We start from the raw sequence: 17,447 nt of genomic DNA, 5'->3' as shown, positions 1-17,447 counted from the left end.
ATTGTGATTAAATAGTTGACACAGCATAGGTTTCTGACACAGAATGAATGTGTTCTAATGAACTTAAAATTTTTGTTTCTCTTAGAGCAATTCACTATGCTGTTGAATATTAATCCTCTCAAAAAAATGTTTGAAGAAATTTTCTTTTTTATTTATGAAATTTCAAATGAGAAAAATTGAACCCAATTTTTTTAATCACATCCCCCTTTCCCTTATTCCAAAACTAATCTCAATTAAAATTTCTAATGGAGTTTGCAACAATAACTACTCATTTAAATACATCATAAAATATTAAGATGTAAAAAAACTGCTTGTTATCACTGAATGGTAAAGATTATTTTAATTTATCAGTTGGTAGTAAAAAGTGAATATACATTGTATATTGTATATAACAAAGATTTAAGTTGATTCTGGACAAAGAAAGATAACTCCAATTAAAAAAAAATCTTGCTATTGCACAATATTTTGCAATTAGATATTTCTTGCTTACTATTCTGGACAAAGAAAGATAACTCTAATTAAAAAAAAATTTGATATTTCACAATATTGTGCAATTAGATATTTCTTGCCATTGCGCAATACTGTGCAATTGAAAAGACTTGCTATTGCACAATACTTAATATAATAATTTTAGATCCTGATTTGGACCAACTTGAAAACTGGGCCCATAATAAAAAATCTAAGTACATTTTTGGATTCAGCATATCAAAGAACTTCAAGATTTCAATTTTTGTTAAAATCAAACTAAGTTTAATTTTGGACCCTTTGGACCTTAATGTAGACCAATTTGAAAACGGGACCAAAAGTTAAGAATCTACATACACAGTCATGACAGTTAGATTCAGCATATCAAAGAACCCCAATTATTCAATTTTGATGAAATCAAACAAAAGTTTAATTTTGGACCCTTTGGGCCCCTTATTATGTTAGGACCAAAACTCCCAAAATCAAACCCAACCTTTCTTTTATGGTCATAAACCTTGTGTTTAAATTTCATAGATTTCTATTTACTTATACTAACGTTATGGTGCGAAAACCAAGAAAAATGCTTATTTGGGTCCCTTTTTGGCCCCTAATTCCTAAACTGTTGGGACCTAAACTCCCAAAATCAATACCAACCTTCCTTTTGTAGTCATTAACATTGTGTTTAAATTTCATTGATTTCTATTTACTCAAACTAATGTTATTGTGCGAAAACCAAGAATAATGCTTATTTGGGCCCTTTTTTGGCCCCTAATTCCTAAACTGTTGAGACCAAAACTCCCAAAATCAATCCCAACCGTTCTTTTGTGGTCATAAACCTTGTGTCAAAATTTCATAGATTTCTATTAACTTAAACTAAAGTTATAGTGCGAAAACCAAGAAAATGCTTATTTGGGCCCTTTTTGGCCCCTAATTCCTAAAATGTTGGGACCAAAACTCCCAAAATCAATACCAACCTTCCTTTTGTGGTCATAAACCTTGTGTTAAAATTTCATAGATTTCCATTCACTTTTACTAAAGTTAGAGTGCGAAAACTAAAAGTATTCGGACGCCGGACGATGACGACGACGACGCCAACGTGATAGCAATATACGACGAAAATTTTTTCAAAATTTGCGGTTGTATAAAAAGCCTTGCCAGACATAATAATTATTTGGACTACTCATATATATATATCATTAAAAATACACCAAAAAAGTCATTTAGTTGAGAAAAATAAATATATACAAAATGTACATGAACACCCAAAAATGTGAAAGTTAGGGAGCTACCATTTGATTTTTATGGGGGGGCTAGGATGAAAAAATTTGTCCTGCATTTTTTTTTAGTTGTAATCTCTGTCCTGCCTTTTTATTTTTCACTCTATTCGGTCCTGCCTTTTTTTTTTATTAGTTTATCCTGACTTTTTTTACCTAAATTGTCATCCTGCCTTTTTTTGTTGCAAAGTGTCTCATCCTGCTTTTTTTTTTTACTCAAAACTCCTGTCCTGCCTATTGTTTTCAAATTTCATCCTAGCCCCCCCATAAAAGTCAAATGGTAGCTCCCTTTGTATTTAACTCTTTTTGCTTAAATACTGAAAAAAATTCTGGCAACCCCTTTCTTATTTTTACCTTATTGCTTAAAATACTGTTAAAAATATATATTTAACACCAGGTGCTGATTTGTCCATGTGCCAATTTAACTAGGTGCCGGTTTGACTAGAATTCTTTGACAATTTTAATTCAAATTCAAGTTGAATAATTGGAAAATCATGGTTGTTGTTTTAAATTGCTTTGGTGTAAATACTGAATGTATTTATAGCTTGGTATGAGTAAAACATTGAAGATTTTAAAGGAAAAAACCAAAAGATAATTGTTTTTAACAGCTTGGTCCCTTTGATCTGAAACAACGAAACAATAAAACATAGAAACCAAAATATAGCAATCCACTAATATAACCAAAACATGATAAAATTTATTCAACACACAGAAACAAACATAGTCAGAATCTCACTTCATTTTGAAACAAGTCAATGAAACAAGTTATAGCAATAACTAACCAAAACATGATTAAGAGTTATTCAACACAAAATAAAACGTTGACAAAATACCACTTTATTTAGAAAGGATTATTATTATTTTTAGCAATACCCTATCCAAAACATGATTAAGATTTATTCAACACAAAAACAAAATTGCTGTCTCACTTTATTTTGAGACAATGACAACAATTATACTTATAAGAAAACACTTGCTTACAGAGTTATTAAACACAAAACCAATTAAGATTGGGTGCGAACATGTAGGGTGTGAAAGTGAAAGGGGGTAAAAATGAGTGGGCGCAAACATGAATGGAAGTGAACGGACCCGGATTCAGACTATGTACCAGTGAGAAATATACAAGCCTTTCTACGGTATTTATTTGTACAATTCAGCTAGTCTTGACCTATTCATTTGTCTTAAAAAACCAGCCAGTTGTCACCTTCACTTCACACACACACACACATATACGAATATCAATTATATGCTCACGATACATGTTGCATTGTTAAACTAATTACGGTATGTGAAAATCAAGACTTGCATAAAAACTATCCCAATATTAGAGACAGTGGCGTCATTTTTCTTCAGAGCTTTCAGCTCTTTGATTCTCCTTGGGGTCTATTTAGTTGTATTTTGAGGGGCCAACAGAAGGGAGGAATTTACTAAAGAACCCTAAGGGATTTTTTTTTTAATTTTCAATAACAATAATAAATTATAAACTTGAAGAAAACAGTAAGTGACAGACACACATGGTTTTCAGTATTGATCACAGGACCATAAAACAAATCAAATTAATTAAATTTAGGTTGAGTCCATGGTGTCACCCCACCTAACCCCTCATGTTTGAATACTTAAAAACAGTCAGATCCCCACTCCTAAACATTATATGTTCTTTATATGTTACAATAAAACAAATCAGATGAAATAAAAGGCGAGTCCCCTGGGGTCACTCTCACCCCCTTGTTTTTTGAGAACTTATTAACAGTTGAGACTTCAACCAATATACCATATATATTATTGTATGGGACAATGAAATAAATCAAATGAAATATAGAGGAACTCCAGAGGGGTCAGTCACCCCACCCATAAACCATATGTATTTTTGTATGTGGCAACAAAACAAATCAAATGAAATAAAGTGGGTGTCCCTTTGGGTCAGCCCCAACCCCTCATGTCTGGGAACTTAGAAACTGTCTAGATCCCCACCCCTAAACCATATATATTTTTGTACTGGACAATAAAACAAATCAAATTCAAAAGAAGGCGAGTCCCTAGGGGTCACTCCCATCCCCTTGTTGTTTGAGAACTTGTAAACGGCTGAGATCCACACCCACAAACCATATATATTTTTGTATGAGAAAATAAAATAAATCAAAATGAAATATAGAAGAAGTCCACAGGGGTGACCCAGCCAACTTTTTTTGGAAAACTTATACGGTCGAGATGATCACCCCTAAACCATATATATTCTATTTTATGGGGCAACAAAACAAAACCAATGAAATATAGTGGGAGTACCTCTGAGTCATCCCCAACCCCTTATGTTTGAGAACTTGTAAACGGTTGAGATCCCCAACCCTTAATCATAAATATTCTTGTACTGGACAATAAAACGAATAAAGTGAAATATAATTAAGTCCCTCGGTGTAACCCCACCCCATCCTGTTTTGAGAACTTCTAAACAGTCAAGATCCACCCCCTTTTCGAAAACTTGAAAACTGTTGAAATCCCCACACTGAAACAACATATATTCTTGTACGGAATAATAAAACAAATCAGATGAAATAAAAGGCTAGTCCCCTAGGGCCACTCTTACCCTACCTCCTGCCTGTTTGAGAACTTGTAAACTGTCTAGATCCCCACCCCCAAATCATGAATATCACTTTACTAGACCGGACCAATTTGTATTGGACTTTGCTTAATGTCAATTTGAAATATTACAATCTACAGTTGCAAACTTTCCACAGGTGCTATCCAGCACTTTGATTAACTTAAAAGGGGGAAAATTGATTATATTTTGAACAATTTTTCTTACATTAAATAACAAAGAAGATATAAGTCCCGGAATATAACAAATTCTTGGACATGTTTTGACCATATAATACCAGAAAGATGTACAGTTCTTTGGAAAAGTTTCTTCAAAATAAAAATATGTGCCCTTTTGTACTGAGAAGAGGTTTTTACAACAAAACAAAAGTGTTTATCTCTTGAAATTGATCCATCATTTAAGGTGTAGTCATTACATTGAAGAGTAACTCTCATTCAAGGGTTTGTTCCCAACCTGTTGAATAGATTTCTTCATAACCACAGCTTTCTTCTCTAGACCATCGTGAATGAAAGTAAAACTATGCTTGAAACAGGTGTGTAACTGAAACGACTTTAAAGTACTCTCTCAAATCAATTATCTATATCAAAGTCAAAGGATCGTTTTAAATCAGATTTTTCGTAATAACAACAGTTTTCTTTTCTGGACTATCATTGAAAGGAGAGGAGACGTCAAAAGTTTGCTTCAAACACGTGTGTCGCAAAGTGGTTAATAAATATTTTATGTGACATGTGACGGACGCCACTTAACCATATCATTTCTTTTCAAACAATACAATCAACACCTTTATTAATTAGTCCTTTGCTGTTGATAGCTATAAAATGCAATCAGCTGATTATTGATTTTCTGTCAAAATCTTAACGAGTTCAAGGTGAATTTCCGAGTATTGTCTGATCAGGTAAAGTCCGAGAAACACGAAAAAAGGTAAATAAACAAAATGGATGAAAATAAATCGTTATATATATATTTTTCGCCAAATTTTAATCGCCACAATTATTATTTTTTCACAAAAAAAATTGCAAAAAATGGCGACCGCCAGCGGAAACCCTAGTAGTATACCTGACTTAATAATGACTTCACAGTTCAGCTTACAAGCAAGCTAACCAAAGATATTACCTTTGCCTGCACACTTAATGAAATTGGCTGTAATGTTTCTCAAAGATTCAAATGTTGAACAAAACATTCATTGAGTTATAGATTTGTGTGTTGGAGGTGGAGTAGGAAATATCAAACCTATTCCATATCATGTTCAGGCGCGTAGCTACGTTTAAGTCAAAACGCCCGGGCGTACACTTGAATTTTGATAAAAAATATATTTTAATCTAAATAAAATGCAAATTACTTATAAAAAGTACATCAGCCCTGTAAATCTTTTTTCAATTGCGAATAAAAGTGACGAATTTTACTTTTCAAACTAAAGGTATCATATTATATAGATCTGTTAATTGTCTTTCAACGTCTGAATCTACTAGCTGTGGATTTTCAGAGAATTTTACCAACTTTCTTTTTATTTAAATGAATTCATTATCTTCTGTGATTCGATATTGTGGTTTGCATTTTTGTCGAGCCTGTGACATTTTTATCTGTCGCAAAAGCAAGACATATGTTATTCTAAATTTCGTCGGTGATGCCACTCTTGAGGAAGGGTCGGGGGGTCCTGATCCCGAAATCCCGAAATCCCGGGCTTAATATATGTAATCCCGAGGTCCCAAATTTAAATAAAACAATAAATCCCGACATCCCGAAATAAGAAAAAAGAATCCTGGATCCCAAAAGGATCTGTCCCGAAATCCCAAGCCTAAAAACACCCGATCTCGACGTCACGAAAAAAGCCGTGCCTCCCTCCTCCACTCTTTAGGATAAATATGTGGTTAAAGGGTGTTTTTTTAATATCAATACCTTAAGCAACCCTTTGTAGATGGAAGTTGGACAAAAAGTGTCTATGACAAAAGAGTATCCAGTGCATAATGATGAAATTATCTTTTTATACCCCCGCTTTAAAAAAGGCGGGGTATACTGTTTTACCTCTGTCTGTCAGTCCGTCCGTCCATCAGTCCGTCCGTCAGTCCGTCCGTCAGTCAGTCAGTCCGTCCCATGAAACTTTCGTCACATTTTTCTCAGGAACTACACATCCACCCTTTCTGTAATTTGGTATCAACATTTATATATGTCAGCCATACCGTGTGATGCGTTTTCAGATTCATCACTTGACAACTTCCTGTTTACCGAACACTTGTCTGATTTTAAACATGATAGCCAAGTTGAAAATTTTCGTCACATTTTTCTCAGGAACTACAATACAAGGATTTCTGAAATTTGGTTTCAGGATTTATACAAGTCAGCTATACCGTGTGATGCGTTTTCTGATTCATCAATCGACAACTTCCTGTTTACCGAACACTTGTATGATTTTACACATGATAGCCAAGTTGAAAATTTTAGTCACATTTTTCTCAGGAACTACAATACAAGGATTTCTGAAATTTGGTTTCAGGATTTATATAAGTCAGCTATACCGTGTGATGCGTTTTCAGATTCATCACTCGACTACTTCCTGTTTACCGAACACTTGTATGATTTTACACATGATAACCAAGTTAAAAATTTTCGTCACATTTTTCTCAGGAACTACAATACAAGGATTTCTGAAATTTGGTTTCAGGATTTTTATAAGTCAGCTATACCGTGTGATGCGTTTTCAGATTCATCACTCGACAACTTCCTGTTTACCGAACACTTGCATATTTTTACACTATTAATATTATCCACTTGCGGCGGGGGTATCATCAGTGAGCAGTAGCTCGCAGTTTCACTTGTTAATTTTGCCATATTTAGAATTAAAAAAATCTTGTTGTACAAGTAGATACAGTCTGGGATGAAAGTTTGTTATATATCAATTGCTTTGTCAAACCTTTATCGGGTTTATGATAGAAGAAGCTTTTTTCTGATTTATGTCTGAATTGAAATTTTTAAAGTATTTTTTTTACTTCCATTGTTTCAGTATTAATCTGAAAGAAGGGCTTATCTTTATGCAATTTAACGATCTGAGACTTTTTGACATGATAAATTTATAAACCTTAATAGATTTTCGTTAAAGTTGGGTTGAGTCGATATTCCGAAAAAAGTAAAAAAATCTGAAAAAATATGTTTTTTTAAATCCTGTAAAAGATTGATAAATGCATTCACTTTTCTACAGGAGCAATTCCAGCCGAGAACCAGATTTCAACAGAAACCTTCCGAACATCAAATATTTCATGTTCATCAACGACAATTACGACATTTTCTCCATATCCATTGACTATTAGAATCCACATTAACACGATGAATAAACTAAACATTAAAAATAAACAATTTAAATTCTTTAAATATGTTGCTTTTGATAAGAATTTTCAATAACAGGAATGGTATCTCATTCTTGATAACCTGTAAGCTTACGTGGGCGTCTCTCTGTTGAACCAACTACCAACAGGTGCTATGACTTAGGCCCTCAGACCCCTCGCTGAGGTTCGGACGTACACGTAAAAACGACCTAGCTACGCCACTGATGTTGTTTCAGTAAGAGCTGTTCACATCATGGAAGTAAAACTATATTGCATTATCTAAATATCTTTTTTATATATCTGGAAATGAGAACATTAATGTTGATTTCATAATCAATTTTGTAATTTTTGTTTAGACCAAAAAGTCCATGAGTTATGTTTATGAAAATATAGTTGAGTTGACCTGAGTACTACCGGTATATACATAAAGATTTGATATCAACAATTAGTTCAAACTCTCCGATTTATTTTCCAGGTAACTCAAGAGATCTGTGATAAAAGTAGAACATTTAGATTGCTTGGTTCAGACAGGTATGTAACCTAGAAAACCCCTTATAGTATATACAAATGTGGTGTGATTGCCAATAAAACAACTATCCACATATAGTATATACAAATGTGGTGTGATTGCCAATAAAACAACTATCCACATATAGTATGTACAAATGTGGTGTGATTGCCAATAAAACAACTATCCACATATAGTATGTACAAATGTGGTGTGATTGCCAATAAAACAACTATCCACATATAGTATGTACAAATGTGGTGTGATTGCCAATAAAACAACTATCCACATATAGTATGTACAAATGTGGTGTGATTGCCAATAAAACAACTATCCACATATAGTATATACAAATGTGGTGTGATTGCCAATAAAACAACTATCCACATATAGTATGTACAAATGTGGTGTGATTGCCAATAAAACAACTATCCACATATAGTATGTACAAATGTGGTGTGATTGCCAATAAAACAACTATCCACATATAGTATGTACAAATGTGGTGTGATTGCCAATAAAACAACTATCCACAACAAAAGGAAAGGATGTAAATAATGTTAGGTTCCTTTTCAAATTAAAATGATATGAGTGCAGTACTTCAAATATGATATTCTGTGAAATTTGTCGATTTATCAAACCATGATTGTCTATAACATTACTATTTATACATGAATGTCCAGTGTCAAATATTACATGTATAGTGTTATAATTGAATTAGCTATCAATGTTTTAATTTAAGTTGCAGTATAACAATACTAGGTCAATGTAATAAAAAATATAAATTGTGTTGTACTCAGCACAAAACTGGGGAATCACTCAGTAGAAACTCACCCTTCCCCAGTTTCTCAGTTTCATACAAAAAAGTTTATATTTTTCTGACATTGACCTAATATATTGTATAAATATGTGTCATAGTGTGTCTGAGACTGCTAATTTGGGGAGCAAGGATATGTTATGTTTGCATAATTCCAATAAAGGAATTATTGGGACAAATGCAGACTGATAGTGTCATCTTTATATGGTTAAAGACACTGAGAATTTCTCTTTCAACTTTTGAAGAAAGAAATGCAAGTCTCTTAGCATTGATTTCACATTTATATAATATTTTAATCTTTGATATCTAATATTATTGTTTATTTATAACCTTGACAACCAAGAGTCATCTTTCAGAAATATACTGACAAAGATTAAACATAAAAATGCCCACATAATGAAATATTCAACATTACAAGTTATTCTGGGAAATCTATTGGAAATTAACACATTTACATTGAGATATGCTGATTTATTAGTTGATCATAATGAAAAGTTGTATTAAAAAATCATATCCCAAGTATAGCAACATGAACTATTTTTATTTTCTTGACTTCAAACAGTGTTTATTTCAAGAATTGTCTTTTTGTTTGAGCATAAGGTATTTTGCACTTAATCAATAACATAAAACATATTCCTTTTATTATGCATTAGATTTCTTTTCCTTTAGGATATCTCACATGAAATGTTAAAATCCATCATTTGCATCCAACATGCAAAACTTCTCTTTGGTATAAAAAGAAATTGGAAATTTAATTACTTGCACACAAATTTCAAATGATACAAATATACATGCTTCAAAGAATTACAGTTGGTTTCCCGACCATCAAACACAACTGTCATGTTGACTTACAATAGATAATCTGACAGAACTTTTATAAGATTGATTTAAAAAGAAAAAATAGATTAAAAGCCAGTTATTTAACTTCTAAAATGATACTTTAATGACACTAATGGAGAGTAATGGTTGATTTTCTCAACCCCCCCCAAAAAAAAAATAACTGCCTCTCTTTGTAACCATTTATGGACCCAATTTCTACCCAATCACTAGATCTAAAGTATATGTATAAACACCTTTAAGAATATATAGCACACAAGGTCCATTCTGCAAACAAACATGCCTGTCATTATTATAGAAAAATTATTATTGAAATTGAATTTAAAAGAAACAGAAAGGGTCAAGATTTTATGCAATTAAAACGATTTGTAAAGTCCTCTTAGAATTATGGTTAATGCCTTCAATGAAGAGTTTAATACAATGCACAAAATAATAATACTTTTATCAATGTCAATTCCCAGATCAGTCCCAACTGCCTTTAATATCACCATTTCTGAAAGAAAGGAAAAATCATTAAAAAAAACTTGCAACTTTGCCCCTAATAATAGTGGCTCATTGTTTCAATACGTTGGCATTTTCAAGTCTTGTTTCTATGAAGATTATATAGTCCCAGTCCCTCATCATGGTTCATTGACTTTCAAACTTTCACATAGTTAAGAAGTTAATGATTGAGTTTAGGTAAAATTAGGTTTGTTTAAAGCGAAACACCTTATAATAAGTCAATGGCATTTGGTGTGCAGTTGTATAAGCAGGGTTTCCGCTGGCGGTCGCCATTTTTGCAATTTGCAAAAAAAATAATAATTGTGGCGATAAAAATTAGTCATTTGCGAAAGAATTTGACGAAAGAAATATATAAACCGATTTATTTTCCTCCATCTTGTTTATTTACTTTTTTTCGAGTTTCTCGGACTTTACTCGATCAGACAATACTCGGAATTCACCTTGACCTCATTAAGATTTAGACAAAAAATCAATAATCAGCTGATTGCATTTTATAGCTATCGACAACAAAGGACTAATTAATAAAGGTGTTGATTGAATTGTTTCACAAAATGATATGGTCAAATGGCTTCCGCTATAAATGTCACATACAGAATTTATTTACATCTTTGCGACGCACGTGTTTGAAGCAAACTTTTGACATCTCTCCCTTTAAAGATAGTTTTGAAAAGAAAGCTGTTGTTGTGACGAAAATTGTTCAAAAGCAAGAAAAATCTCCGATTTAAAACTTTAATTCTTTTATCCTTTGACTTTAATAAAGTCGTTTGAGTGACACATGCACGTGTTTCAAGCATAGTTGTATGTCTCAACTTTTTCATTTACAATGGTCAAGAAAAGAAAACTGTCGTTATGAAAAAATCTATCCAAAAGGCTGGGAACAACCCCTCGAATCAGAGTAACCCTTCAATGTAATGACCACACATGAAATGAGGGATCAATTTCATGTGATAAAAGCTTTTGTTTTGTTGTAAAAATTACTTCTTAGTACAAAAGGGCACAACAGGAAATATATATTTATGTTACTTGGCGAAAAATATATTGTTTTGGCGAAAGAGGTGGCGAAAAAAAATAATTGACCCAGGGGAAACCCTGTGTATAAGCATTAGCATATCTCATTTCCATGGAGATTGTTTAGCTATGTACCTTCAGTCATGGTTCATTGATTATGATTTTTGCATAACTTACATGTTTTTAGTATTGCTTTTTTTTAATCTCAAGACTTGCATTATCAAAATTATAAAAAGGTGAAGCATATATCTGTGTTAAGTTTATTTACTGTTAACTTTGGTTGAGATTTCACAAATACTAAGATATCTTTTTAACATTCTTTATCTTTTGCAGGGTTATTGTATTACAGAGCAGACCAACAGACGATCTTAATGCAAATTCCAATCTATATGTACTGGCAGGACACGAAAATAACTTCTGATTGTATAATTTATTCCTTTTTTTCATATACATATCTGTGTCAATCACTTTTATTGCTGCAATTTTAATTTTGCCTGTAATGATTACATTGACTCTGTTTTATTGCTCACAGGATTTTACAGTTCCAACCAGTATAGTTTTTATTTTCAACTTTAATTGAGTTTTCACGTTTAAAATTACAAACATTTGGAAAGACTCTAATTAGTTTCGAAATTTTATAGAGTCTGGTTACAAATAAGGAAGAGTCCAATTTTTGAAAACATTTGGAAGTTAAGTGATCGAGATTTTAATATGTTTAAGGCCAGTCCATACAGTTTCACATAATATTGTTGTTTAAGTCTTTTATAGATATTTTGGAACTTAAAAACCTGAACATTGAATGTTTATTTCTTGTGAGTCAGTTATCTCCCTTGTTTCCGTAACAATTCCACATTATATAAGTTGCTGTGTATACAATGTTATTGAATGAACTTGTACTGTGGATTCATGGGTACCAGTTTTAGTAGATTGAGGGAAATCTGTAGTTTTGCAGATATTTGATTTAATGGTTTTGCCAAAGTCTGCAAACAAACATTTACAAATTCATGGTTTACATCAACCCATGAAATCAACAAAAATTGGTATCCTACAAATAATAATGAGTCCACAGTATTGCATATATTAAATCTAGCATTTTTCATCATAATTATGTGAATGTTTGTTCTTGCTCAAAGTGTAACAGACCTTTGTACTCATTTAACATTTTGTTACATTTTTTATGCTGCCTGGTACTTTCATCACATATTTGAATTAGTTTACAATTTATATACTGATAAAGAACTATGAGTTATAACCAGTAGTTGAAATATAGTTAGTGGTCATTACCTTATGTATGGAAAATAAACCATGGGATCTGGATATCCTTTAAAATATATCAGGCTTTGTTTTAATCAGTATTATAAAGACATTGATAAAGATTTTGATGTCCATAAACTTTTGAAGACAACAACTGAACTATTTTATTTATATAATTTCAGTATAAACCACCATGCTCTCTCATTCCCAAGTCACATATTTTAATTTTTTCCCTCATCACATTTATTTTAATATTGCTAGAAGGATGCTAGCTCCTCTATTTTAGAACAACAAGCTTTTTAAAAGACTTATAAATTGATAGTATATAAACAACCAAACTTAAAAAGTTGGGAAAAACGACAAGTCTAAATCCTTGGTTTTTTTTAGGTTTAATCAATTGGAAATTTGACTGAAATGATTCTCTCTAAAATTTTCATACATTAACATAGGTAACTTTTTTCTGTCAAAATAATGAAAACTAAGAAGAGAAGTGACCATCCTATAAATTACTTTGTCAATTGTTCAATATTGAAGCTTGTTTACATATTGTTAATGTTTCACTAGGCAAATACTGGATCTATTATTGTTATGGTAGTATTTGTGCTATAATGTGATTATTTTATCTATGATTAACTTTTGATTTTAGACCTTTAATTTTGTCTTTCTTAAAAGTATCATGCTTTTGGTCCATTTTTTTAATTGTTAATTGACTCTGTAATAGAGTTTTTGCCATTATAAACATAGTTTATGTATTTTTTGTAGTAACTTAAATAGATAGAGAGAAATTGTTTAGCAAAATGTTCATCAAATTAAAATTGTTAATTGAAAGAGTTATTTCCCTTGCAAGATGATTTTTGTCCATTTCTGCAGAAACCATGGTGGATAGAGAGAAATAGTGAATAATGAAAATCTTCATCATGATAGTTGAATACGCATTATGGATTCAAAGTAAATGTAGAATATGGTGCACACAGGACTTGGCTTAGTATATATGCATGCATTGGTTCAGTTAACTTTACCAACATTAAAATCACCAGGACTTGTTTCAAATGACTAATGATTTGCACCTCTGTCTTTTGAAACAAACTGACTATAGGACTGTTACATTAGATATTTTTAAAGTTCTATTTTTCTTTGGTTTGCACAGACATGACAGTACATTGTATATCCTTGTGGTGCCATACTTCATAAATTTAATTGTAAATAAAATCTCTATCTGTAATGTGATAGTAACTCCTTGTAAATAAATGCATTTTCCTGTCAGACAAGAACATGATACCATTTCGTTGTAAATGATACTTATGCCTGTAAATGTATGATAAAATGTATGGCAGAATTTTGTTCTGTTTTACGGATCAAAGGTTTCCCCACAAAATGGTCAGTAGCTTAAGGATTTTCTCAGCTTCATTGGTGCAGGAAAAGTGGTACATTCCACTTGTTCTTTTTTAAACAGATTTTCACACAAAGATATATGAAATGTATTGATGGTAGTAATTTTTCACTTTAAGAGAATGAGACAAAACCATATAATATATATCTGTGCTAACAGTGCTTAAATTATTTTGTAAAAAAAAAGTATTGGCTTAAAGATGTATAATACCATATGCTGTTACATAAAACCATAGGGTCATTAGATATAAATAACCATAATGATTATGTACAATGTGTTAATGTTTGACAATCACACTGTCAAATACCCAGTTTTCTACCTTGTCATACCTCCCATAAAAATTAATTGGATGGCAATCATATAAATAGACATCAATCTGTAGGACTGCAGTTATATTTAATCAGCATTATCACTGTTAATCAGAGTCATTAGATTATTGTTCATGTGAATTTTATCAATATGTAAGCTATGAAGATTATTACCCCTAAAATATACTTACATGTATGATCAATCAATTGATTGGTATATGCTTAATGTCCAGTGTTAATATATGACTTGGAAAAAAATGTTTAACATAACAACCATAGACGTCTAATGTGATTGCAAATAAAAAAAAAAACATTTTCTTATTGTTTAATATAAAAGTTGCTGAAGTTGAAACATTGGTTTAATTTTTCTTACTATTGGATTTACAATTGTAAATTCCTTTACATATTGTGATCTTCACTTCTCTTCCATGTTGGACGAGGTCAGATTTCCTTACGAACAACCTTCATGACTGTATCAATGTATAGATAATTGATATTTTTGTCATTGTAGGTATCATTTGTCGATCTGTTCATTTGGTATGTCATACTTAGTGGTTCAAGATTACCATAGGAACTCATAGTGCTGTATAGAAATGATCATGCAGCTCTTGCCCATTAACCACTAAAATGTTCATCACTCATATACCACCAATATTTTTCTCAGCCATTAACCTCTGATTAATCATACAGCTTCTCCATTAATCTATTCCTACAGATCTCAAATATTGTTCACTGTTATTAAAATGTATTGTCACAGTACCTTAGATGTGTATGACAAATGGGATAATTTGAAATGGTCTGGTTTGTTCAGTATTATAAATAGTATTTATCGCTATTTTGTGTATTTTTCCTTTGATTTTTTTTTGTGATGATTTTTCATTTCCATGCTTCTCGCTTTTTATAGAAAAATTATCGCTAGAAAAGAAGGGCACATGTGCCATGGTCAATATGGTCTATGTCATAGGGAAACCAGCGATAAACAGATTATCAATGTTTTTTCATACTCTATGTTGATTATCTGCCACATCTTATCTCAGAGTTGTCACCCTTTGATGAGATTGTAGCAGAGAAACACTATCTGCTCTCCATATCTAGGGATATGCTAGGAAAACTAACAGAAGCTTGAAAGGAATACACTATTAACAGAACAAATTCCAATACTTTATAGACAAAACTCGCAAATTTGAAAGTATTACATTTTCCTGAAATATCCATGTTTGGTTTAATGAGTGTATTGCTACTTTGTAAATACTTGCGGCTTATTTAATTGTTCATGACATTTCACAATTCAGTTATATTTTCACAATGAAATACTTCATATTTGCTTTACAATTGAAAATGGGTTGATTTTCACAAAATTGTTCCCATCAACAAATTGTCAATATTTATTTAACATTTTTGAAACTCAAAACTTATAACCCGTTCATTTGATCATTTGCAGATTGATTTGTGAAAATGACACGACTGATTAAACATGCCTCAAGGTTCTGAAATAAATCAATGTTACTGACTTTCAACAGTTATAAATTTCCAATTAGAATAATTTAAATGGATTCTATATGATTATTTTTTATGTAACAATGAATGTGCAATATTTTGAGAGATACATTATATATGTAACATATTATTATAACAATGATTTAATTTGTTTATGGTTAACATTTTACATTGCATGCTGTAGTACTCTTTATGTAGATATCATTTACATGGTTAAAAGTTCTAATGTTAATAACACTAATATTTCCTTGAAAGAAAGGGCACACAGCAAAGATGGCTCTTAAGTTATTAAAAAAAGAGGTGGCGGGGGAAGAGATTAGTAGCAGACAGCATCTTAGGATACGATAAATGCCTGAAAACCCCTTAAAGGACAAAAACTATTCATAGGAAAAAGATGTAATATTTTTACTAATTTTTCAAATGGGCATTTCCTGAGAATATATGTATAAATGAATAAATGAACAAATAGTGATTGAAAACACTACACACTGTATAGAAAACTTTTATTTATTTTATTTTATCTTAGTTTTTTACTGTCAAGTTTCTTAGGTTTTAAAACATCAGACTACATGTACCTGGTACATGGACATATGCTAACAAGAATTAGCCAATTTCTTTCATGGATCATGCTGTTTATTTGAACAAATTCATGACATTTATAATCTATCGATAATAAAAGAAGTGTACATGAAACATCTATAAAACTAAATGTTTATATATCTTAATCTAATGGAATAATCCCTAACACTTATGTTATGTACATAACCTGTATTAATTAAATGTGCACAAATTATTGCCAGCTTCCTGATTTGAGATAGTGCTTCTGTAAATCATTGCTAAAACGCAAATGTCAGTAATAACGCTTCTTACTCCTTCTGGGGGAGAAGTGTAGTAAATGATTGTTAGAATGACACTATAAGTAGCAACTTAACCCTTACTCCATTTAGTGGCAGAGTGAGGTTTGATGTAGTATTTGTCTGCAAAATTGTCAGAATTATGAAAATTATTGTTACATCAAACAAAATTCATCCGTGTTCAAATTGTATAAACTTTTTCTTTTTTGTTCATTGTTACTTGGCGAGTTGTAATACCAAACATTTTACATGCCTGAATGCATATGTCTGATTTTCACATTAAAACCATTTACTTTTAATGTACTTTTTGTTTGTTGTTTTTGTACCATTTGTTGTATAACTGTCTTTGGGTTTTCAAAGTCCAACGAAGATAGCTGGTTGGTCTAGATTGGAATCTTAAAATGGGTTGATGTCTACATTCTAACCAAAACATGATGTGTTGGGGGACAATAAGATAATTACATCAAAGCCAAATCAAGGAACAGATTTCCCATAGGTAAAGAATTATAGAGAAACAAATTTTAACAAAAGCTAGAAAATTCATCAACAGATTTTGAAAAAACTACAATTTTATACATTTTTTTTTCTGAATTATTAGATGACATGCAGTAGCCAAACAGATATTTTCTATATTACTTCAAATTGTAAAAGAAGCAACAACAAAAAACCACTCTGAACAATATAATTAATTGCCTATGATCATTTGGCACAATTTTTTGGAATTTTGGGTCCTCAATGCTCTTCAACTTTGTACTTGTTTGGCTTTATAACTATTTTGGTCTGAGCGTCACTGATGAGTCCTATGTAGACGAAACACGTGTCTG

General features: G+C 31.6%; 1 protein-coding gene across 4 annotated transcripts in view; it reads left to right on the top strand.

Annotated features, from left to right (window-relative positions):
- LOC139514506 (mitogen-activated protein kinase kinase kinase kinase 5-like) overlaps positions 1–16,922 on the top strand; it is a 76,046-nt gene extending 59,124 nt beyond the window's left edge. For all 4 annotated transcript variants that reach the window (XM_071303855.1, XM_071303856.1, XM_071303857.1 and 1 more), the window contains 2 exons: positions 8,125–8,180; positions 11,654–16,922. In XM_071303855.1, coding sequence (XP_071159956.1) covers positions 8,125–8,180; positions 11,654–11,741 — 144 coding nt within the window. In that variant the 3' untranslated portion in view covers positions 11,742–16,922. The remainder of the gene's footprint in view (positions 1–8,124; positions 8,181–11,653) is intronic.
- Positions 16,923–17,447: the final 525 nt, after the last annotated feature.

This window comes from Mytilus edulis, chromosome 3, assembly GCF_963676685.1.
Source record: "Mytilus edulis chromosome 3, xbMytEdul2.2, whole genome shotgun sequence".
Lineage (NCBI taxonomy): Eukaryota > Metazoa > Mollusca > Bivalvia > Mytilida > Mytilidae > Mytilus > Mytilus edulis.
Note: the sequence above shows the minus strand (reverse complement) of the source record. Positions and strands in the feature narration are given on the sequence as shown.